Genomic DNA, 26,352 nt, shown 5'->3' with positions numbered 1-26,352 from the left:
ATATAGGGATCAGTTATTGCGTGAAAAGCAAAATGCAAATGGAGTTCACGAATGCCAGATTAAGTTTTACGAGCTATACAAACGATTGTCATTATGCACTGTTAGTTTTCAGTGGTTTTTTATCTACAGTGTGTTCGTATGCTATATCGTTCGAAATATCATATTGTCAAATATATTACAACGGTGTCTATTTGTTTACTGATAAATATCATTCAATGGGCATGTGCAGGTATTTTAAACGTTTTTGGTGAGATATTCTGTCGCACTTTACAAATAGTTTATAGTACATGTATAATGTTATTTTATTGTTGCATTAAAGATGTGCATGCATTTTGAAATGTTTTTGGTGAGTTTTTCTGTCGCACTTTACAAATAGTTAATAGTACATGTATAATGTTATTTTATTGTTGCATTAAAGATAAATCTGCCACTGACCTTACTATATTAATATATAAAATGCCGTTACGAAGATTCAAATTTATTTACGAAGTGAACTAGAAACAATTTTAAATCATGCGTGGCTATCCTCACTTAGTATACTGTTATTGCCACACACAAAAACGCGTGCAAAACATGCACAAATAAAACAGACTGTGAATTAAGGGAGTAATTGTGTGTAAAATATTAAATACTAATCTAGTTCACGAGTACTGGGTCAATGTTATTGAGCTATACAAAACAGGTGTTTTTGTGTTTTGTTCGTCTTGATTTCAATTTTCATTCTTTTTTCAGCTATGTTTTTGTTTTTATATTTAGAATAATTATTCAACATGCATGTGCATGTATTATTGTTTTGGCAACTCTTTATGTCTCACTGTTTATATACCTTACAGTACATATCAACTGTTGTTATATTGCTCCATGGAATTTATAGTTTGACCCGAATGGGTCTTTGTTCAAATCTATCTCTCATAATTTATATGTTACTATTAATCCTTTTTGTACACATAATTTTTGTTGTTTTTTCTTTTTAATCTTTATATGGTTGCATAGAGAGAAAAATACGTTCTCACAAATGATATTGTCAAGCAAAATACAATGCATAGTTTATGAAACATTCATCACTGGAACTTGGATCATGAATTTTCGCATACAGTGTACTCATACGACCCATATCTCAATTACACTTAACATATTGTTTAGGATAAATAGCTCTTCTCTATTTTTTTAAAACGAAACCAACTAGACAAGCACACACAAATTATTACTCGCATCACCCTCCAACTTTTTAAAATGATTAAACTATGTACTTTGAATGTAAAAGGGCTAAACAATAAAGACAACCGAATAAAAATCTTCAAATGGTTAGACGAAAAAATATACTTTATGCCCACTACAAGAAAGTCACTCGACACATTCTTTAGCACAAACCTTAAAGAATGAATGGGACGGAGACATCTATCTTAGTGGACAACATACAAATAAACAAGGCATTGCTTTTTGATTAAAAACAATACAGGGATCACAGTCGATAACTTAAACGAAATAATAATTGGCAGACTAGCTAGTATAGATATCAAAATACACGAAACACAATAAACATTAATCAACGTCTACGGTCCTAACATATATGATTCCACATTTTACGAAACATTACAATCCTTCATAATTAATAACCGAGATAAAAGTTTTATAATCGGTGGTTATTTCAATACTGTCCTGAACCCATCAGTAGATAAAAAGAATGGAAACCTTTATACTCATCCTAAAAATAGAAACATTTTGAATAACATAATTGAAAACTACAATATGATAGACATCTGGCGTACAGTAAATCCAAACGAAAGCAAATTCACCTGGCACTCAAACACAAAACCAACAATATTTTGTATATTAGACTATTTTTTAATATCCAAGTCACTTTGCAACATTATTGACACATGTAGCATTAAACCAGGATTTATGACAGACCACTCTCTAGTTGAACTTAAACTGCACAAAATACAACCTGAAAGAGGCCCAGGATACTTTAAAATTAATAACAGCATCTTGTTAGACACACAATATCAAACACAAATATAACAGGAAATATTAAACACAGTTCAAAATAATAAAGATGCAAACCCAAACACCTTATGGGAAGTAATTAAAGGAAATATACGTAACACAACAATTAGATACACATCATGTTAACAAAAAGAAACACACAAACTTGAAACTGAACCCATCAAAACAATTGAAACACTTGAAAAACAATTAAATGAAACAAACACAAATGATACCACCGCCATTGAAAATAAAATCACATCAAACAAACAAGTATTAGAAGGAATCTATCATACACAGCTCAATGGAATAATACTACGAGCACGTGCACAACATGTTGAACACAATGAAAAAAATACAAAATACTTCGCAAACATTGAAAAACGTAGAAGTGAACAAAAAACTATACACTAATTAGTAGTTAATGGCAAAGATATAACAAACAGGACTCAAATACTAGAAGAACAACGTTTATTTTTCCAAACCCTCTATTAACGAAAACATGTTGAAAATAACAATCCTTTTAAAAATACACATCATGCTTTAAATCTAGATGAAAAATTATTATGTGACGGATTACTTAATAAATATGAATGTGGACTAGCACTAAAAGAAATGCAAAATAACAAAAGTCCAGGATCTGATGGCATCACAATTGAATTTTATAAAATATTCTGGGATGATATTAAAACACATTTAATTAATTCACTTTACCATTCATTTAACAACAAAAACTTAACTACGCTTCAAAAACAAGGTATAATATCACTTATTCCAAAACCTGGAAAAAAACTTAGAATCCTTATCAAACTGGCGCCCGATTAGTTTACTAAACAATGATTATAAAATTGCAACTAAAAGTATATCAAACAGAATAAAAAAATATTACCATCAATCATTTCAAAATCTCAATCTGGTTTCATAAAAGGACGTAACAATGGTGAAAACGTTCGTCTTATCCAAGAATGCATAAACTATTTCAACAATTCAAACAATCCTGGTCTTATATTCTTTGCAGACTTTGAAAAAGCATTCGATTCGATTGATCATTAATTTATGTTCTCTTGTTTAGAAAATATTAACTTTGGTGAAAGTCTCATTCAATGGGTCAAACTATTCTATACCGATATTAACAGTATAATCATTAACAATGGCTTCTTTTCAAACAGTTTTAACATCGAACGAGGGGTTTGACAAGGATGTCCACTCTCATCATCGCTATTTATTATTTGCATCGAGTATCTATCACATCACATCCAATCAAATAAACACATAAAAGGCATATCACTAGAACCTGATGAAGATACCAAACAGTCCCTATTTGCTGACGATACAACTTATTTCTTAAACGACAATTACGATTCTTTCCATAACCTAATAGAGTCACTAACCCTTTACGGAATGACATCGGGTCTAAAACTAAACAAAAGTAAATTTACTCTGCTACGAGTAGGTAAATTAAAACAAAGTAATGTCCTATATAAAAAAGAAATGAAATTTAATTGGACATCCGATGAAGCCACAACGTTAGGAATTACTTTCACAAATAATGAAAAGGATACAGTTCTTAAAATACTACCTAAATTACAGAATTTTAAAAACTGCTTAAATGGCATCATCGTAAACTTACACTGATCGGAAAACACACAGTATTGAAAACGTTTGCACTTCCTAAATTAATTTATGTATTAACAGTTCTCCCAAATCCACCAAATGATATTATTAACGATATAAAATCAGCAATATTTAATCTCATATGGGACGGTAAGCCTGATAAAATAAAACGAACTTAGTTAATTCAATCTGTAGAAAATGGAGGTATCCAATTAACGAACATTGACTCATTCTTGAATGCAATCAAATGCAGCTGGGTAAAAAGATACCTAGATAATACCAATACGAGTAAATAGAAATTATTCTACCAGAAAATTCTAAAAAAATAGGGTGACTCCTTACTCTTTGAATGTAACATCAGCAATACTATCTTATATGCAATTGCAAACGAAAACATATTTCTGTCTGATGTTCTATCAGCATGGAGTGATGTCACTCATAACCTAGAAACCAAAACCAACAGTAAAACAATTTTATGGAACAATAAACACATAACTTCAAACAATAAGACGTTTTTCTATAAAGATTGGTTTGAACGAAGCATTAAATATGTCGGCCAATTATATGACTACAGAATTAAGGATTTCTACTCTTTTGATGCTATATGCTACATATACGGAATACCTTTAAATAATGTTCTGAAGTACTACACACTTATCAAAAGCATACCCATACATATTAAATCTGATATCAATACAAATAATACACCATGTACTCAAACAACATTTGTAGAAAAAATACTTGGAAGAAAAATCAAAACAAATAAAATATTTTACACACTACAAATTAAAAACCCTACAGAAAACTCCAAAATCCAAAATAAATGGCAAGTCCTTTTCGGAGAACATGAGCTTAATTGGAAACACATATTTACCATGCCATATAAAGCAACTATTGAAAGCACACTGAGAAATTTTCAATATAAATACATCCATAGAATTATAGCTACAAATAAATATCTCTTTAAATGCAAATTATCTAACTCAAATCTGTGTGACTTCTGCGGTGAAAACATTGAAACTAACTATAGAACATCTTTTTTGGGAGTGCAAACACGTTCAGCCTATTTGGAATCAATTAGTATCTTTTCTTGAACAACAGCAACTAAACGTAAAGCTATCTTTCTTAAAATAAGTTTCGGAATTAACTCATTGAAATCAATAGACTGTAATAATCTTGTGAATTTTATTCTTATATTGATGAAATATTTTATCTTTAACATGAATTACAAAAAACAAGTACCAAATTTTAATTGTTTTGTCCATAGTCTTAAACTAAAAATCCAGATTGCGAAAGAAATAGCCCTCAGTAATTACACATTACAAATCTTTGAACAAAAATGGAATCTGATTAAATTCTCATAATGTTTTGTCCACTTATATACATTTCACTCTAACGTTAGTTTATCTTTCTAAAATATGTTTGTTTATTTTTTTATTTTATTTTTTCAATCTTACAAGATCATTTTGAATATACAGCAAAACACACAAGTCCAGTATGCTTTCTTCCGACTTTATACAACTCATCATTTTTCATAACTATTCTTCTGTTGTTCTTTTCTTTTCTCTCTAAAAAAATATATATATTAACATATCTTGTATAATATGTCTGAACTTTATTGCTTTGTACAATCACTATGTTGTATGATCATATACATGTTTACGTTGTATGTATTATGTTGAATAAAAAAAAGTTAATATGTCCAGCATCCTCCTGGACGGTCTACTAATATTGGAAATACATTACGTAAAAAAGTGATACTAAGCACCAGTTATTATCTAAGTTCATAGCCCTTCTAAAAGAACTGATGAATAATTAACGCATAATGCCTCATTAACCTATAGTGCTTATTTATATTTATCCCATTTTCACCGCGACATTGACGGTATAACACGTTGTGGAATATACTTACTTGTATTCAACACTGTGGAATATACCTGTCGCGTGCACGGACTACTTTTTAAATGACGTCATGCGATATGCGCTAAAATTTGGTCGATATTGTTTGGTTCATTGATCGAATTATAAGGTCACCCATTAGAAGAAAATGTGCATATTTTGCAGAAATATATATATATAACATATTCACCAAAAGAAATGTTGAAATAAAATATAAAATTACACGATTTTTGTTTTGTTATTTTTTTATTTAGCTCTATATTTACTTTACCGCTGAATGATTTTTCATAAGAAACACAGTCGACAAAACTTAAGCTTCAAAATTATACGACCTTCAACCTTTAAATCTAGTCATATGACATAATTTTTCGCCATCCGTATAATGAATCAGCTGATTGATGGCGTCATTAAATGACAAACTTATTGCGTCATTTTCCCCATTTTTTTGACGATTTATTATAAACGCGACTTACTTCACATGTTTTCTACATGTCGAGGGGTGAACGGAAGACTGTTGTAACTCATAATATATTAAGAAGGAGATACTGCAGTTTTCCGTTCAGCCCTCGATGTACTGTATGTCGACATATCTGAATTGTCAATTGATCACATTTTCCTTATTTCGTGTAATGTGCATTGTTTATAACCAAAGCATATACTTTTGACATTTAACTTAAATATTCAGAATGTACAACAAGCCATACACATATCGCACAGTTCATGAATAATCTGCTATGTTTGCTTTCCTATTTAATTCACGTTAGGCATAGAGCTGTGTAAAGTATAAGATGGTAAAAATAGCACCACACTGGAATTTGGAACGTCCCATTTTGTACACGGGTATTTTCTACTTATTTATCTGTTGTGTACTGGAATGTTTTCCATTCTTTGTGTATTTATATATTAAATTATTTTCTCGTACAATAAGGGCATTTACCATAGATATATAAAACATTGTGCAAGTTTAAACATAATTATGTTTGTATGCAGAAATCTGCAAATGCAACCGAGTTTACCAACGGCTATTATTAGATAAACTGCTCCGGTTCATTTGAACAGCAGTAATGTAGAGTACATGACGTAGCGTGTGACGAAGAAGAAAGTTTATCGCGTTCATAAACTCATTTGAATAAAGTGATAGAATGGCATAAGGGTCTTTATTTAACTATGCTAAAATAATTATTAAAGACCCTAGATGCAATATCGTCAATTATTTAGTTAAATGGATTATTAGATGGATTTTAAAGGATTATTAAAGGTAAGATACTAGTTCTTACGTGTTTTGATTTTTGTTTGTACTTTTGTCGTTCCCTGTTCTTGGGGAAATGATTTTAACATGGGCGCCATTGATGCATCGGATCACACACGGCATACCCATAACATTATATAAAAACACGTTATGCGCGTCCTTAAATTCGTCGTCCGAAGTCGGAAAACGTATTGCCCTGTATTTTGTCAAATAGTGTCAGTCGCTGCAATTGTCTGTTTACTCGTCAAAATTGTCAAGGTCTTCCATAGCTAAAGAAACTTCAGCGTACAGTTTATTTAGTATTGACAGACCTGTACAAAGTCGCGCCAGTCAAAAATCATAAAAAACGACATTTAAAGTTATGGTAGCCAGAACTAGGTCGTCGATGGTGTACATGTATGTTGACATCGACAGCATTTTGTCAGGAGCAATCGCCGCCATATTGGATTTTGATCATTTTCTTTCGAAAATAAAATGAATTAGATTCTATAGTAACGTTAAAGTAAAATCTTCTTTTCGCGGTCGTAAATGTGTTAAAATTCGCATACTGCGTAAAATTGAATGTAGGCATATGGTGATATTTTTACTTGTTTTACAGTTTGTGTGTGAATTTTTTAAAGACTATTTTGCGTACCAGAACAAATACATGTATATCACTACGCATGGTTACATTTGTCAGATTTTAAGCGCTTTTATGACTGAATTAAAATTATTGTTAAGGTTATTAGATCTATTTATGTTAAATGTCACGTTGAAAAAATCAAATGGGATAAATAGAATACTAGGATTAGCGTTGAATACAGAGAAGTTTATGTTGCTCGGCTCGAACACCGAAAGCGCTCGCCAAGGCTCGCGCTTCCGGCGTTCTAAGCCTCGCAACATAAACTTCTCTGTATTCAACGCTAACCTAGTATTCTCTATATATGTTTTTTAAATCCCAAAACAGGAACTTCGCCCTAACCGAAAGACACTATTCTTTTTCGCTTTTGCTTTGAATGCTGCCGTATTTCGGTTATATGATGTTTTGTCCAAATCTTTTAAATTGTAACATTGCATACATCGCTGTTCCCTATGCTACCACATAGGGCTTACGCAATGATGTAATGGTTTGATGTAACTGTACATTTTGACATATTTCTTACTTCTATATGCATCATTATTGCTTTACCATAGTGTTTTTTTCCTTGTCATTTTCACATACTTTCTGTTGCTTGTTTGTGTTTTTTGTTGCATTATTCCAAGACAATATGCGTTATAATGTGAAGCCACTTTAATACGATTATTTATATTGCTTTGCTATGTCAACGTGATCTTTAACCTTAAATACATAATCACTCTTCTCTGTTAATGTACTTATTTTAATAAGCATAATGTAAACCAACTGAAATTGATCTTGCAAAGAAAGTTATGTTTGTGTATGTAATGTGTATGAATATGTTCTTGTTTATTGTAAACCTTGTAAATAAAAGTGTAAAAAAAAGGTAACGAACGCTCCCCCCCCCCCCCCCCTAAATCGCCAAAGTAAAGTCAGTACATTTCATGTTTCACACTTAACTAGATCTGTATTAACCTATTTTAACTCATTTTCCTCTTTTTCGTACGCAACATTTCCCAATAATCACAGACAGTTGCTATATGTTTAAACTTTAGACTCTCTGTCGCCGGGTTTTTCAAGTCGAACTTTGCGATTCTGATGTATCCATCTTTTTGTTCATTGATTCAAACATGAGGCGTGACATGCTCGAGTTGTGGTTGTTTAAGCCTTGAAAATCACTAAAATCGTGGAGCTTACATTACAGAAGATAATTTATCATATATAAAAAATAAAGTATGTTTTGCAAATGTTTGTAATAATTTGGATTCCTAAATATCACTGTCTTCATCGTACAGAAAAAATAATAATTGTTTATATATTTATAGTATGCGTGTCGTTACGGTTTATATCTCTGTTGATATGTACTTGGATGAAATCATCTTTATTCAAATTACCGAATAAGTTCTGTATTTTGTTTCGATATGGGCTTACTGATCGGTAACTATATGTTAATCGCTTCTTCTTATTATGTTTCGTGTAAGGAATTATACGATTAGTATTGCTATTTAAGGGAGTTTTTGATTATTTATTTCTCATGCATAATGAGCCTCTCGGCTTTTGTCATCTTTTAAAAGTTTTGATCATGAACGTAAATGGATGTTTTGTTTACTTGTGTGTGTATGTGTGTGTGCGCGGCGGCGCGCGTGTGTGAATGCGTGCATGCGTTCCTGCTTAAGTGTGACACATTGGCACATATTTTCCTTTGCCAAATGTTATTTTTTTAAAGACCATATAATCTTAGTATCCAGATTTTATTTCGGTGTAAATTAAAATTGCGAACTAAAGTCTATCAAATGCGAGTCAAAGTACAAATCAAATCAATCCCTATGGTCAAAGTACAAATTTGGAATATCTCAGGAAAACTACCGGTAAGTCAAACCCAATGAAACTAGTTTTAATCAATTGCAAAATATCCTTAGTAAATATTACAAAACGATGAGGTTTATACATGCACACGCTATAATTCATACATGATGTTATGCAAATGAATATAGGAACATGCAAGTGCATTTTGTATAATTCCAGTGCATCTCCAGATTGTCGGACTCTGTATTTTGGGAATGTTTATGAGTATCTAAATTTATATGGAACGACCAAATATAATTTGAGTGTCCGAAAACTTAAGAGTAATTTCGGTTTTAAAAACAAGATGCGTTTGTGAAACACAATGTCCCCCTATATGACGTTTGACCTTGGAGAATGACCTTGACCTTGTGAAGGATGACCTTGACCTTGACCTTTCACCACTCAAATTGTGCAGCTCCACGAGATACACATGCATGCCACATATCAAGTTGCTATCTTCAATATTGCAAAAGTATTCACAAAATAAGCGATTTGGGCCACATATATTTGACCTATGACCTTGAAGGATGACCTTGACCTTGACCTTTCACCACTCAAAATGTGCAGCTCCATGAGATACACATGCATGCCAAATATCAAGTTTCTATCTTCAATATTGCAAAAGTATTTATAAAATAAGTGATTTGGGCCACATATATTTGACCTCTGACCTTGAAGGATGACCTTGACCTTGACCTTTCACCACTCAAAATGTGCAGCTCCATGAGATACACATGCATGCCAAATATCAAGTTGCTATCTTCAATATTGCAAAAGTATTCATAAAATGAGCGATTTTGGCCACATATATTTGACCTCTGACCTTGAAGGATGACCTTGACCTTTCACCACTCAAAATGTGCAGCTTCATGAGATACACATGCATGCCAAATATGAAGTTGCTATCTTCAATATAGCAAAAGTTATTGCAAAATGTTAAAGTTGGCCCAAACAGACCAACAGACCAACAGACAGACAGGGCAAAAACAATATGTCCCCCACTACTATAGTGGGGGACATAAAAACACAAAAAAAAAACATAAACGTTTCAAAATGGATTTGTACATTCCATAAATGAAATGTCTTGTTCAGACATCATTTAGAGTAATGCAGAAAACGAACCTCTAAGTAAGAAAACTCGTTTTGATGTGGATAATTGAGAATAGAATCGCGTTTATTTCGGATTACACAAAACTCGTTAATAGGATTACAACATCGCAACACAGTAAATAATTCGTTTCGCAAATGTCGACATAGTAGTTTTGCAGGTGGAAATGCTGATCAGTTATCAATACATGTGATAATTTTAATAGTTCGAAATGGACATGGTAGATTATAACGGGAAAATCCACTCAAATGACAAGACGGATAAAGCGTTTGGTCGGTAATTTGAAATGCTCCAGTGCATTAACAGCCCATGAGTATCTGGCTTACTATATAAGGAAGCTTAAAATTCACGTTCACTGTTCAATTTTGCTGAGTTTCACTTCTTTATATTGTTCATTACTGCATTGCTGAGTTTCACTTCTTTATATTGTTCTTCGTTCGTTCTACTGTTTCTTCTTGAGAAGGTAATATTTACTATTTGCAACATCAATTTTGTGCTATATTGCAACTATGTTGTGCTTAGGGTTCAATTTCAATGTTTGTATTAAAATGTTTAATATGAAAATCATGAATTTAAAGCAAAGTATTAAGATTCAATGTTTTGTATAAATGTCATTATAAAAAAACAACAACAACCAACTTGCAAATCGTTCCTCAACATATTTTGATTTGATGAACATTTACATGATTTACGGATGTCATGCTGCATAGCGCATGTACTCGTCCCTATGTGTATGTGGCTTTTCCATAGCATCGCTCGCTGCGCGATTTTATGCGGATACGAACAGCATACTGACGCCGTTTAGCAGCCGCCGATTTGCATGTTGTGGAATTATTAGTTCGATATAAATATATATTGACCTGCACGATGTTAACACATGTACTTGCAGATTTTTTAATAGAAACAAATTGAGTTATTTAGTTGAAAATCCACTGGTTTTAGTTTAATTGCTTACCAATTGCATTTACTTTGTTTGGTTTCTTGCTCAGGCACTGGCAGACAAGAACCACGGTATGCCACTAGCTAATTGGTTTATTGACCATTGTCCGAGCACTCATCTTAACATAAATACTTTGCAGTGTGGGTGCCGATCTTTAATATCTAATCTAATTATTTTAAAATATCTTTACATAAGACTAGACTGTTAGATAAACGCTAAAACCACAATATGCTCATCTTGTTTTGAGTTTTAAAGACAAAGATTCAACAAAGAGACGATTAAAAACACATTTATCGATTCACATAAAAACATTTGTTCGTCTCGATTTTTGCGGACACGGGCAGCTAAAACGCTGCAACGTCATCAGACCTGCTTTGTTTTCAAATGTCAGAGACTACAATACAATATAACACACTCTAAACAACTTAATTTATTAGTTTTATTTGTTATTTTATAAATCATATTTTTGTGAATTACGCATCGTATTTTATTTCACCCGTTATAACGGATACAAATAAAATAAAAATACGAATTCAACAGATAACTTCTAATTATCGAGAAACCGTAGTCTGGTCTAAAGAATCGCGGACCCTTTCGTATGCTGATTCAGTATGGCCGACTACTGATCAGGACTATATCAAGACAAACAGTTCTCAGGATGGTGAGCTTACACCTTGTAAAACCTCTACATTGACTGACTTGGAAGAACAGACTTCTGGAATCTAAGCAGTTTAGACCGAAAAAAACATTAAACACAAGCGATGCGGCAAAATTGGTTTTGAAGATTAGGCACCACGGGACTTCCGTGCTTAATCTGCCTGGAGAGAAGCCTGACTTATGTGTTATATTATGTATATACTTTTAGGATCAATCCAAACTGCACAGTTTTGCAGAATTGCAGCTTTTATGCCATGAATTATTGACATGAATATTACCCATTATTGTTATCCCCCGGCAAAGGCAGAGTGATATATAATAGGCGTTGTCCGTCTGTCACAAACAAAATGAACAAACACGTGAATTCCTGCAGCTGGTGTTGTTCAGCTCAGATGTGTGCTGACAACAATTGTTTCTATATTGAAGATTACACGATTTTGTTGTAAAACGTCAAGACATTACATGTCAAGTTAGAAATGTGTAGTTATGGTGATGAACTTGAAAATGCTATTTAATGTTCATAGATTAGACAACTAAAGATTGTGTGTTAATATATTTTTCTTCATGCACTGCTATATACATGATACATGTATACAATTGTAATATTATGACTAAATGTATAGGAAACAGCAATAAAATAATAAAGAAATAAAAAAATATGTGTTCATTGTTATGACTAGACACAATAGGATTGTAATAACCAGCGCAAGTACCAGAAAACAGAAGAAACTAAATAAAATGACACAATTTGTTAATTTAAAATTTCTGGAATAACTTGAACAAGAATTTTTGGACACATAAGCTTTTGGAAAATATTTTCTTAAATGCATACAGTTATAACAGCGATATAACAATTATAACAGTGATTTACTGTTTGTTCAGGATTTAACAATAGTAATAAGTTAACCCTTTGCATGCTGGGAAATTTGTTGTCTGCTAAAATGTTGTCTGCTGAATTTCTAAAATTAGCATTTTTTTAGATTTTTTTTCAAAGAATACTATCAGAATAGCAAACAGTTTGGATCCTGATGAGACGCCACATTCTGTTGTGTCTTATCTGGATCCAAACTGTTTGCGAGGCCTTCAAAATGTGGTTCCAGCACTGAAAGAGTTAAACAAGTTTATGACGCTCTTCATTTGAATGCTGACGAGAATCTCTGTTTGCCACTGTCTAAAAATGACATGGGTGATCGATTTAAACTTTTAATTGTCCTAAAAAACAAATATATACTTTACTTATTGTAATTTTTGGATGGCAAAACACGTTTTCGATTTCACTAATGCTATCATGCTCGATTTTTACTGCACCTTTTTCAATAGATTAAGGTAACATTTAACCCCATAAATTCTAGTTCTCTACTGAACATTCTCCCCACCTTTGATGGGTATAGCCTATTTCCATCAACTGACTAAATAGACAGTTCTAAAAAGTATCAATTAATAATGTACACTTCGAGAAGTATACTTAAATATTAAAGACTATTACATTTTGAATTCTCAATACCATTTAGTCTAAAATATGTCAATAACAATGCAAATTGTTACTGATTTGTGATACATGTTTAATTATTGCCAACAACAATTCAACAAATTTATACTTCAATTCCAAATAACCACAACATTATTGTTTTTAGAATTAAATTTAAAAATATCAATTACAAAGGAAATATAAATGGATGCATAATTACAATTCTTTTAATAACTTATCTCATCCATGGTTTTTATCATGAAACTGATAGTCATACTAATGACTTGCATACATATACCTGTTACTATACATATGAAACTGATAGTCATACTAATGACTTGCATACATATACCTGTTACTATACATATGAAACTGATAGTCATACTAATGACTTGCATACATATACCTGTTACCATACATATGAAACTGATAGTCATACTAATGACTTGCATACATATACCTGTTACCATACATATGAAACTGATAGTCATACTAATGACTTGCATACATATACCTGTTACTATACATATGAAACAGATAATCATACTAATGACTTGCATACATATACCTGTTACTATACATATGAAACTAAAATCATACTAATGACTTGCATACATATACCTGTTAATATACATATGAAACTGATAGTCATACTAATGACTTGCATACATATACCTGTTACTATACATATGAAACTGATAGTCATACTTATGACTTGCATACATATACCTGTTACCATACATATGAAACTGATAGTCATACTAATGACTTGCATACATATACCTGTTACTATACATATGAAACTGATAGTCATACTTATGACTTGCATACATATACCTGTTACCATACATATAAAACTGATAGTCATACTAATGACTTGCATACATATACCTGTTACTATACATATGAAACTGATAGTCATACTAATGACTTGCATACATATACCTGTTACTATACATATGAAACTGATAGTCATACTAATGACTTGCATACATATACCTGTTACTATACATATGAAACTGATAGTCATACTAATGACTTGCATACATATACCTGTTACTATACATATGAAACTGATAGTCATACTTATGACTTGCATACATATACCTGTTACCATACATATGAAACTGATAGTCATACTAATGACTTGCATACATATACCTGTTACCATACATATGAAACTGATAGTCATACTAATGACTTGCATACATATACCTGTTACCATACATATGAAACTGATAGTCATACTTATGACTTGCATACATATACCTGTTACTATACATATGAAACTGGTAGACATACTTATGACTTGCATACATATACCTGTTACCATACATATGAAACTGATAGTCATACTTATGACTTGCATATATATACCTGTTACTATACATATGAAACTGATAGTCATACTAATGACTTGCATACATATACCTGTTACTATACATATGAAACTGATAATCATACTAAATACTTGCATGCATATACCTGTTACTATACATATGAAACTGATAGTCATACTTATGACTTGCATACATATACCTGTTACCATACATATAAAACTGATAGTCATACTAAATACTTGCATGCATATACCTGTTACTATACATATGAAACTGATAGTCATACTTATGACTTGCATACATATACCTGTTACTATACATATGAAACTGATAGTCATACTAATGACTTGCATACATATACCTGTTACTATACATATGAAACTGATAGTCATACTAATGACTTGCATACATATACCTGTTACTATACATATGAAACTGATAGTCATACTTATGACTTGCATACATATACATGTTACTATACATATGAAACTGATAGTCATACTAATGACTTGCATACATATACCTGTTACTATACATATGAAACTGATAGTCATACTAATGACTTGCATACATATACCTGTTACCATACATATAAAACTGATAGTCATACTAAATACTTGCATGCATATACCTGTTACTATACATATGAAACTGATAGTCATACTTATGACTTGCATACATATACCTGTTACTATACATATGAAACTGATAGTCATACTTATGACTTGCATACATATACCTGTTACCATACATATGAAACTGATAGTCATACTAATGACTTGCATACATATACCTGTTACCATACATATAAAACTGATAGTCATACTAATGACTTGCATACATATACCTGTTACTATACATATGAAACTGATAGTCATACTAATGACTTGCATACATATACCTGTTACTATACATATGAAACTGATAGTCATACTAGTGACTTGCATACATATACCTGTTACCATACATATGAAACTGATAGTCATACTAATGACTTGCATACATATACCTGTTACTATACATATGAAACTGATAGTCATACTAATGACTTGCATACATATACCTGTTACTATACATATGAAACTGATAGTCATACTTATGACTTGCATACATATACCTGTTACCATACATATGAAACTGATAGTCATACTAATGACTTGCATACATATACCTGTTACTATACATATGAAACTGATAGTCATACTAGTGACTTGCATACATATACCTGTTACCATACATATGAAACTGATAGTCATACTAGTGACTTGCATACATATACCTGTTACTATACATATGAAACTGATAGTCATACTTATGACTTGCATACATATACCTGTTACCATACATATGAAACTGATAGTCATACTAATGACTTGCATACATATACCTGTTACTATACATATGAAACTGATAGTCATACTTATGACTTGCATACATATACCTGTTACCATACATATAAAACTGATAGTCATACTAAATACTTGCATGCATATACCTGTTACTATACATATGAAACTGATAGTCATACTAAATACTTGCATGCATATACCTGTTACTATACATATGAAACTGATAGTCATACTAATGACTTGCATACATATACCTGTTACCATACATATGAAACTGATAGTCATACTAATGACTTGCATACATATACCTGTTACTATACATATGAAACTGATAGTCATACTTATGACTTGCATACATATACCTGTTACTATACATATGAAACTGATAATCATACTAATGACTTGCATACATATACCTGTTACTATACATATGAAACTGAAAAGTCATACTAATGACTTGCATACATATTCCTGTTACTATACATATGAAACTGATAGTCATACTAATGACTTGCATACATATACCTGTTACTATACATATGAAACAGATAATCATACTAATGACTTGCATACATATACCTGTTACTATACATATGAAACTGATAAGTCATACTAATGACTTGCATACATATTCCTGTTACTATACATATGAAACTGATAGTCATACTTATGACTTGCATACATATACCTGTTACTATACATACCTTCTCAAATTTACTAGATAAGAGTACTCGATTCATTAAATCAATACATAGATATATACACAAACTTTACGTCCCTGTAAGTACATGGATATTTTGTATAATCAAGAATCTAATTTCAACTATTATTGTATATGACCATTTTACACTTTGACAACTGAATACAAATCAATTTTATCATCAATGATTTATAATATAAATAACAAGAAAAGAGGTCAAGTTACTTGAATTGCAAAGATATCAATTTACTTTTAATTGCAGACTACCTTCTCTATTAATCATTCTATAATCATTCAACTGTGTACAATTTTGAATATTGTTTTGCAACACAGACAACTTAAAAATGCATATCAATTACTCAATAAGTAATTATTCAAGAAAGATAACTCAACTATACAACATTGAAGTTGACATCCTATTTACCTTCCTTCATAAAAATGTTTAAACTAACTTAATTATATTTATTTACTTTGCATTATAATCATGGGCGTCCGCATATATGGGCACATGGGGTCAGCTAACCCCCCTGGAAAAATCTAAACTGTAAATTATGATTCCTGAATTGAACAATTTTGATCAGAATGACCCCTTGTTAGTTTCACACGAACAACAACTCCCATTTAACATTCAAACCAATCATGGATATGGTTATTGCAAAATTTACTTACTCTCAATAGATTGTAATAAACATGATTAATTTGTGCGAGGTGGAGGTGAAAATTTAAACAATTAACATTTATTCAGTTCCTGAATAGGAAGTGAAGGCGAAGTTGTCTCTGCTGAACATCATGATGGTTTTTTGTATGAACATATTCTTGTCTGTGTTCATGCGTTCCCTTTGAACGCTCATCATGAATAATCATGAGAGCCTGTCTGATCGGACATGGTGTATCTTAGCCATGTCTTGACTCTTGACTCAGCGCTAGTAATATGTTCATCGCCTCACGCACGGCTGGAAACATAACCATTTTTATTACCAAGTCAACACAAGCTGACTTATTCTGTTCAAGTGATTTCTTCTTGCTCATGACGTACGATGACATTGTGTCTTGTTCAAAATTATCGATTTGATAAAATTCGTTGATGGTTCGGACTGTATCTGTAATGTCTGATCGATCAAAATTTTTAATGTGGTTCCGATGCAGTTGATATAACATGAACGCAGGCATATAACATTCTGAAAATCGGTTTCCTAAAGACTGGATCAGTGAGTCCATGTACTGAATATAAATTGTGTCCATAATTTTCTCTTATTGAGCTGTCTAACGTGCTTGCGTAATGGGCTCTAAAATGGACGAAATTATTTGGCTATTAAGTATCACAAAATGACAAATGTCGCCGTTCTAGTTGCCGTCCATAGCTGATGTGCAGCCTGTCGTCCTTTCAAATTCTGTTTGTTTTGTGCTAAATATTCTTACTGACGGCGTATTTCGAAGCCTAGATTTGTATGCGTTTATACTTTGCAGTCTACCTTGTTTCGCTTAACAATGGCGTGTTCCGAACTAGCCATATTATCTTAGATCATTAACACCAAGATTTATACGGTGAGCCGAACAATGTACAAAAATGGCCAGAGGATAATGGGATTTAATACCGACTTGTACAACATGTTCCTTTTCCAGCAATAGTCAAGCATCGTATCCTTGGCCGAGTAGCTTGTTTACGTTAAGAACGTACTTTTTGCACTGTGATACGATTGTGCCTGCAATAGTTTCTGTGTCCACTACATCAAGTGCTGTTAATCCAGGCACTCTTCTCTTATGATGCTTTTCTCTTAATCGAAAAATCTCAGTCCAATAGACGGTTGCTCCGTTCCTGAGATATCTTTTTGAGTGAATTCTATATGAAAAGTCACTGGAATCAAAGTTGAGAGAAAATAGGTACATGTATAATCCATTCCAATACAGTTGATTCTTAACCCTTTGCATGCTGGGAAATTTGTAGTCTGCTAAAATGTTGTCTGCTGAATTTTTTAAATCATCATTTTCTTCACTTTTTTTCAAAGTCCACTATCACAATAGCAAACAGTTCGGATCCTGATGAGACGACACATTCTGTAGCGTCTCATCTGGATCCAAACTGTTTGCAAAAGCCTTCAAAATCCGGTTCCAGCACTGAAAGGGTTAATCCTGATTTGTAATCTTCCATATATACTTCATGATTCACCAATATCTGGCCTTATTCTCGGAATTTTCTACGCCTCTGGCGGCAAATGGGGCTGATCCCTCCTTGACCCCCCCTTGGAAAATTCATGCGGACGCCGATGATTATAATCCCTTTTTTTCTGAATTTTCACAACTACATCTTTTTTATAAATGGTTAAAAAAAACAAGTGCTTATTTTGAAATAAAGTCAAGTTATAGGTACATTATTGTGAAGTCAATTTTGTATTTGAACTATACAACAAGACGATTGCATATCTAGCTTCATGCAATATGGAAGGAACTAAAGATCTAGTTAAAATAGAGTTGTCTTATGCTATTTGTTTTACTTAAATACACAACCAATTTGAACACAACACATGTGCAGCGATCATGAATAATGAAAAGATAAATATATGTTCATACACATTAGAATAAAATGACATAAGCAACAAAGTACAGCAATTATTAACATACAAAATTTAATTTTATAGTTTTCTTGTTTCTTGTTACACACTGATCTTCAGAATGTTCCTGAGATGTTCTCATGAATTCTATACTGGCTTCATTAATGAAATTACTAAAAATTGTGATGGCATAATATAGGGAATTATTATGCCCTTAACACTACATATAATGCCAATCTTGAAAATGACAATTTTGAAAAAAAGAATTGTTAGAAAAAGAACCGCATTATCAACAGCACAGTGCACAAACGCTCTCAATGGCATTTTCAACCTGATATCTGGTAGTGATGCCATAATCTGAGTTGAGGGTGGGGTCTTTTGCCTTTTGAAGTAACTGCACTCATTTTCCCATTGTTGAATTATTTCTCATGCAACCTCGACCCAGTACCTTTTTGTTTTTCTCAAATGAAGACATTTGACTTGATATGACTTTGCTGCAAACAAAAATAAAAAAAATAATGTAGTTGTCGTAACACAACCTTTGCACACCCTTATGTGTTGTAATGAATGCCATTTTTTCTTATGAAATAAATCCATTATTTTCCGTAAAGCCTCCGGCTTTCACATGTATACTTAGCATATCGGGATGACGATATCGAGTGATCCGCATTTTAAATAACGCGCTTAAAAACACCACGTGACTCACCTACATACCCGGATATTCAACCAGATTTTACCATTCTTCGATTTGGCGTTCTGTCGAGTGGTTCGTTCTCTGGACAGGTAGGTAAATTCCTGTTGAAATTGATTGTATCTATCGTTTTTATTGTTTAATACTGCCTTACTAAGGACGTAGTCCTAGTATTTAATTTGTTTGGCAATAATTAGAGCAAAAATATCTGACGAGCTTTGCTCGCGGAAAACACTGTCCGAAATTTCGGATTTCGGATGTGATGATTTTTTATTGCCATTTGTTCCCAGAAGGACATTAAAGTATGTAGTAATTAATAAAACGAAAGGCAAGGCAGTTGTTTGCTCAAAGGTTTCTTATAATACATGTGTAATTTATTCAAAAAGTAAGTTAAAAGACTGACAGAAATATGTCGTCAGCTTCTATGAGCACGTGCATCGGAAAACACTGTCCGAAATTTCGGATTTTGGATGTGATGATTTTTTATTGTCATTTGTTCTCAGAAGGACATTATAGTTTATAGTTATTAATAAAACGAAAGGCAAGGCAGTTGTTTGCTAAAAGGTTGCTTATATATATGTGTAATTTATTCAAAAAGTAAGTTAAAAGACTGACAGAAATATGTCGTCAGCTTCTATGAGCACGTGCATCAATCCAATAATGAATTCCAATGTGTTTTCTTTTTCTAAATTGTCCAAGCAAGAAATTGACAATTTAAAATTGCTTTTGGGGTAAATTCCGATGACGTAGTCACGGAAAATGATGATATTACCCACTATTATGGGCATAATTTATACAATTGACCAAACATCCATTTGAAAATGGACCATTATGATAGTGACAATAATGTTCACTTATAGTAAAATAATATAATTATAATAAAAAGAATACTGGGCTGAGTTCTCAGCAGACGTGTTTGATGGTATTGACAATGATCCCTCCTCAGAGGTTTTTGGGGATTTGCCTAATTTTAAGGGCACTTGAAAAGGAAGTTGCCATTCCCCAATATTTGGCTAATTTGATTAACACCGTTTGTTCTGTTCAGTGTGACACTGATTCAATTGTTTTTTAAAATATAAATTACCAGATAATTGTTTGTATCTGGGTGCACCTTTGATTAACAATGAAATTTGGAAAGTCCTAGGAAAAAGGGCAAGGTCACAAAATCAGGACATGGTGGAGATTTAGAATTTAGCGCCGTGGCAACAGGGATTGTGCCTATTATTAAGTTGGCCAATATGGTAAGGACACAGATTGCTAATAGTCCTGAGGTTATTAATTTAGTCTCTTATATGACCATAATGTACTATATAATCTATCTCTTAGGCGCAGGTATATGATAAGACCAAATGTAAACAAAAAGTATTCAAATCTGTGTAATGTTAATACACCAGTTTCATCAATGCAGTTTGGTGATAATATTAGCAAAGAAATTCTAAACTGTGACAATTGTTTTGCTTTGTGAATGATATGAGAATGCGAGCGTTCTATGCAAGACCCTTAAGACGCTCTCTGGGTAGAAGTTTTTTCATCCTGCAACTTTCATTGGAAGTTTTGAACCTCCTAATGCCATTAGGTTCACCATACCCTCAAAGGGGTTCATACATAGGGGCAACTCGATCATGCGGTGCCTTTAGATAAGTAGACTATTCCCAATGCTACTGTTACTATGGCTGACCAGTCAATAAACTATTGGTATGCACTGAGGGAAAATTTAAGTATCACGTGCAAAAATGGGAGAAATTTTTACTAGACTCCTGGATTTTTCTGACTATTCCTGGCTAAACATTATTTCAAATGAAATTCCATTAAGTTTTGATCAAATATTATTTGTTAATGAGGAAGTAAATCTTTTACTTAAAAAAGGAGCGATTGTACAGTCAAGTGATGAAAACAATCAGTTTATTTCTAATATTTTTATAGTGCCTAAAGCAAATGAGAATTATAGACCAGTAATTAATTTGAAATATCTAATGAATTAATTGTTGATGAGCACTGTAAATAAGAAATGTTATAAATGTTTTTGGATCTCATTCAGAAGAATGATTATTTTAGAGTATAGATCTGCAGGATACATATACTTTAAGTACCTTGGAGTGAACATGATCAAAGAATTTATTTTCGGATTGAATGGAACTCTATAAGTTTGTTTGCCTGACGCCTAATTTAGCGCCAGCTCCAAAATTGTTAACATAAATTTACAGCCAATACATGCTTGGTTTAGATTTATGGAAATCATGTGTTTATATTATATTCTAGATGTTTCAATTAATATGCATCAAATTAAAGAGACCTGTTTACAAAATTCAAACCGGATTCTAGACATATTGAAATTTTTAGGATTAATTATAAATAATTAAATATCTGTATTACAGCCTTCGCAGATAATAGTGATTAGTAGTCATTTTGGTTTTGTCATTGATACCGTCTGGTTTATGGTGTTTTAACAGAGTGCATAGCACAGAAGATTGTGACTGATTATGAAACTGTATTGCATACAAGGCATGTGAGAGTACGAGAAATTGTTTCCTTCACAGGCAGATACCATGTAGTTAATGCATTTTTTGCTATTCTAGAGGCGCCTTTGTATTATAGAAGCTAAGAGCGCGATAAGTTTAGAGGTCATGGGGATATTAATGACTTTGATAAAGGTACATATTTGGAAATGGAAAGACTATAAGGCAAAAGGATATTTTGTTTCACTTAGCAACTGATGCCTCTATGGAAGGATGGGTTTGTTATGTTGCAGATATAGTGAACAATATGCATATGGTAGATGGAGTTAAGAATAGTGTATGTAACATTCTATTAATTATTTGGAGCTATTTCCATCTTTTATTCTTTGCAATCCTCATTTTCTTGTCACTGTGATATTCACATTAAGATACAAAGTGTTAATGTTACTTCTGTGTCTTATATTACAGATATGGGAGCAATGAATTAAGGTCCTATGGATTGCTTGGTATAAGGCATTTGGATTTGGTGTTTTAATATACACAAATATTTTTTATTTCAGCAATTCATATTCCAGGAAATACTAATATTTAAGCAGATTTTTATTCTAAAAAGTTTTCAAACTCCACATAGTGGATATTAAATCTGATATTTTTTCTAGAAGTTGAAGACACCTGTTTTAGTCAGATACAGACCTTTTTGCGTCTAGGCTTAATACATAGATACATTTGTTTAATGGTTCCCAGAACTAGGGTCTTATGGTGTTGATGTATTTTATATGTCTTGTAGTGGTATGTAGCCTTATATTTTCAACCATTTAATCTGATTGGCAAAATATGCAATATGATTATTTCTGATGAAGTATAACAGTCATTTTTAGTTTGTCCTGTTTGGAAAAGTTGATCACGGTATCAATTGGTATTGTCTAATATAATCATGGTATCCATTGGTATTGTCTAATATAATTTCTTTGCCAGTCAGGTTACTGAGACATCTGGACCTATTGTTTCATCCGCACAGCAGCATAGTGCATCCTCTCATTCATTCATTGAAGATGGTCGTGGTGACTATATCCTGCAATCATTGTCGAGTTGGGGAGTTTCACAAAGAACTGCAGAAATTGCCCTGTCAGCCTATATACCATGGACAAGGAATCAATATCGTTTGACCTGGAAAAAGTGGTATTTATGGTGTGGTTCAATGGCTTTACAGTCCCTTTCAAATGACTGAAGGTGTAGTGGTGTATGACCTCCATGAGGATTAGAAATCCTATTTAGTGTTAAATACTCATTATGCAATGCTATTACAATGGTTACATTTGGTGTTCCAATATATTTTTTATAACTAAATTTATGTAGGAATATTTAATATTTGGCCAGTTCTTCCTAGATATATATATTCACATGGAGTGTGAGTACTGTTCTCAAATTTTATGGTCTTTGTATCCATTAAATAAACTGACTATGAAAATGATGACACTTTAGGTGTCTGCTTTAATAGCATTATCCTGCGTCCCAGGGCTTAGACTTTAGTGTTACTTAACACACTTAGGCTATATGAAGACAAGTAATAATAATGTGTGTTTTGTGTTTCCTAATCATCTCATAATCACTAATAAGCATAATAATTATCTGTTAGTTTTAGAAAATTTCATTATGAGAAATTGTATGTTATGCATACCGTGTTGTTTTATGTAAAATGTACTGAAGCCTTTAGAAAGCCTTTAGAAATGTATATTTTTTGTTAGTGTTTTATGTAACCTATGAGACAGTTACCACTTGTACTGCGGATAGATGGCTAAGGAAAGTCTTACAACTTCTGGTATAGACATTATAATTTTTAAGGCTTGTGTGTTTACATCTGCAGCTACTTCTGCAGCATATAATAAAGGATGATCCTTCGTGGGCATTTTTCAAAACTCCAGACTGGAAATTTGATAAGAATTTTTATAACTGGAGTAGATAAATCAGTGTCAATTAATGACGCTGTGTTAGGTAGTTAATAATTATTATTTTAAACTAGTAATGAAATGTGTTGATGAAGATTGCATATCCAAAATGTTGTGTTGATTTGTTTTAACAGGGTTGAATCTCCTGTGAAAATGTCTGTAGTGTTACATCCATAAATGATTGATAATGATAGTTATGATGGAAGTCTTTAGTAAAAGATACTCACCGTTGTTATTGTTTGTGTTCGGTTTTGTTGCTAGATTTAAAGATGCTAAGTATACATGTGAAAGCCGGAGGCTTTACGGAAAATAATGATCCATCATCCAAGCTTTAGTGAAGGATGATGGGCATTATTTGAGTAAAGCCGGAGGCTGAGCATGTATACTCCCACCCTTCTTTATGAAATTATATTATGTATTCTGAGAATATAATTTAATATATGGCTTTTCGGTTGATTGAATTTTGATCAACCTTTTTCCCTTCCCTTTGTGCTTGTGTACGATTTTAAAGCAACAAAACAGTTTTAAAGAATGGTAAAATCTGGTTGAATATCCGGGTATGTAGGTGAGTCACGTGGTGTTTTTAAGCGCGTTATTTAAAATGCGGATCACTCGATATCGTCATCCCGATATGCTAAGTATACATGCTCAGCCTCCGGCTTTACTCAAATAATGCCCATCATCCTTCACTAAAGCTTGGATGATGGATCATTTTCTTTTATGAACAATTATTTTCTTTCAAAGTTTGTTGTTTTCGGAGAAAAATATAAAATAAGAAAATTCTTTAATTAGATGTGATAATCTTCAATATATAAAAATTGTTTACAGGTGTATGGCAAGCGGTTCGACGCATAATCCCAAGAAACTAGGTTTCTCATGAGAACCTAGGTTCTCAGAATGAGAACTAGGTTCTCAGAATGAGAACCTAAGTTCTCAGAATGAAAACCTAGGTTCTCATGAGAACTATGGTTCCCAAATGAAATCTTGGGCTCTCATGAAAACCTAGGTTATCAAAGAGAACGACGCGAAAAGCTGTCGAGAAACTAGGTTCTTCTGAAAACATTGGATATCAAACGAGAACTTAAGTTCTCAGAATGAAAACCTAAGTTCTCATGAAAACCTAGTTTCTCATGAGAACCTAAGTTCTATGTGTCTATGAGAACCTAGGTTCTCATGAGAAACCTAGTTTCTTGGGATTATACGTCAAACTGCTTGCCATACAGGTGTTATCAAACCAATAAGCAGATACGCTTTAAATCAGTCCAGACTTAAATTAGTTTGATAACACAACAGTTTGTTGTCAGGATTTATTAATCATCTCTTTTACCAAACTATAAGCGGATTAAACTTGATAAGCTTTATCAATTGCCTTTAATTGGTGCTGATTGTCTTGGTGGACGAATAAATGCAGGGAGCAAAATGTCTGGATGCCGTTTGTCCGGATACCAATATTAAAGTATACAATTCCAAAAATAATAACAAGAATTGTGACTAGAAAAGGTTTATTTTTAAGGCATTTGAATTCATTTTGTTTTAAATTTAAGCTTCAAATTTTAATTAATTAAATGTATTTATAAGCTGGACATATGTCTGTTCAAACATAAAACTGATGTTTGTTGCTACCATTCCTGTAGTATCATAAAATGATAGGACAGTAGGACAAACGACACCAGGACAATTGGCTTTGTGCGTCTTTTTGCATTCATGGAAAATTGGCACCTTGTTTATTTGTCTGGAAAATCAACACCCAATTAAATATTCAACCTGGACAATCAGCACCTGATTAATTTTTCAAATTATTTTTGTGTAGAAATATATAGGGGCAAGCAAAGTGCATGCCAGCTTTTATTTCGGTTTTTAAATTTATTTTGTATGCACCCATTTAAGAACCAAATATTTTTTTCTGACGACACATTAACCTATTAAAATTTAAAGCCTGAGGTAGCCCATGCAGAAATAC

The 26,352-nt window shown here is 32.4% G+C and overlaps 1 protein-coding gene across 50 annotated transcripts; it reads right to left on the bottom strand.

The window, feature by feature from the left end:
- Positions 1–12,406: 12,406 nt before the first annotated feature.
- Positions 12,407–16,407, bottom strand: LOC127855832 (uncharacterized). Of its 50 annotated transcripts, none has more exons than XM_052391652.1 (8): positions 16,305–16,407; positions 15,981–16,142; positions 15,657–15,872; positions 15,441–15,602; positions 14,955–15,116; positions 14,199–14,630; positions 14,037–14,144; positions 12,407–13,875 (listed from the first exon to the last, which is right to left on the bottom strand). In XM_052391652.1, exons 1-8 carry the CDS (start codon positions 16,402–16,404, stop codon positions 13,589–13,591), a joined length of 1,629 nt encoding a protein of 542 aa, XP_052247612.1. In that variant the 5' UTR covers positions 16,405–16,407; the 3' UTR covers positions 12,407–13,588. The 50 variants fall into 50 exon arrangements, 49 of the variants coding, with proteins under 49 accessions (XP_052247612.1, XP_052247628.1, XP_052247618.1 ...); XM_052391668.1 differs by lacking the exon at positions 14,955–15,116 and adding an exon at positions 15,333–15,386 and having other exon boundaries at positions 14,199–14,522; positions 15,495–15,602; XM_052391658.1 differs by having other exon boundaries at positions 14,955–15,008; positions 15,495–15,602.
- Between the last annotated feature and the right edge of the window lie 9,945 nt (positions 16,408–26,352).

This window comes from Dreissena polymorpha, chromosome 13 (assembly GCF_020536995.1).
Source record: "Dreissena polymorpha isolate Duluth1 chromosome 13, UMN_Dpol_1.0, whole genome shotgun sequence".
In the NCBI taxonomy this organism is placed as follows: domain Eukaryota; kingdom Metazoa; phylum Mollusca; class Bivalvia; order Myida; family Dreissenidae; genus Dreissena; species Dreissena polymorpha.
The sequence above is the reverse complement of the archived record's forward strand: the minus strand, read 5'-3'. Positions and strand labels throughout refer to the sequence as shown.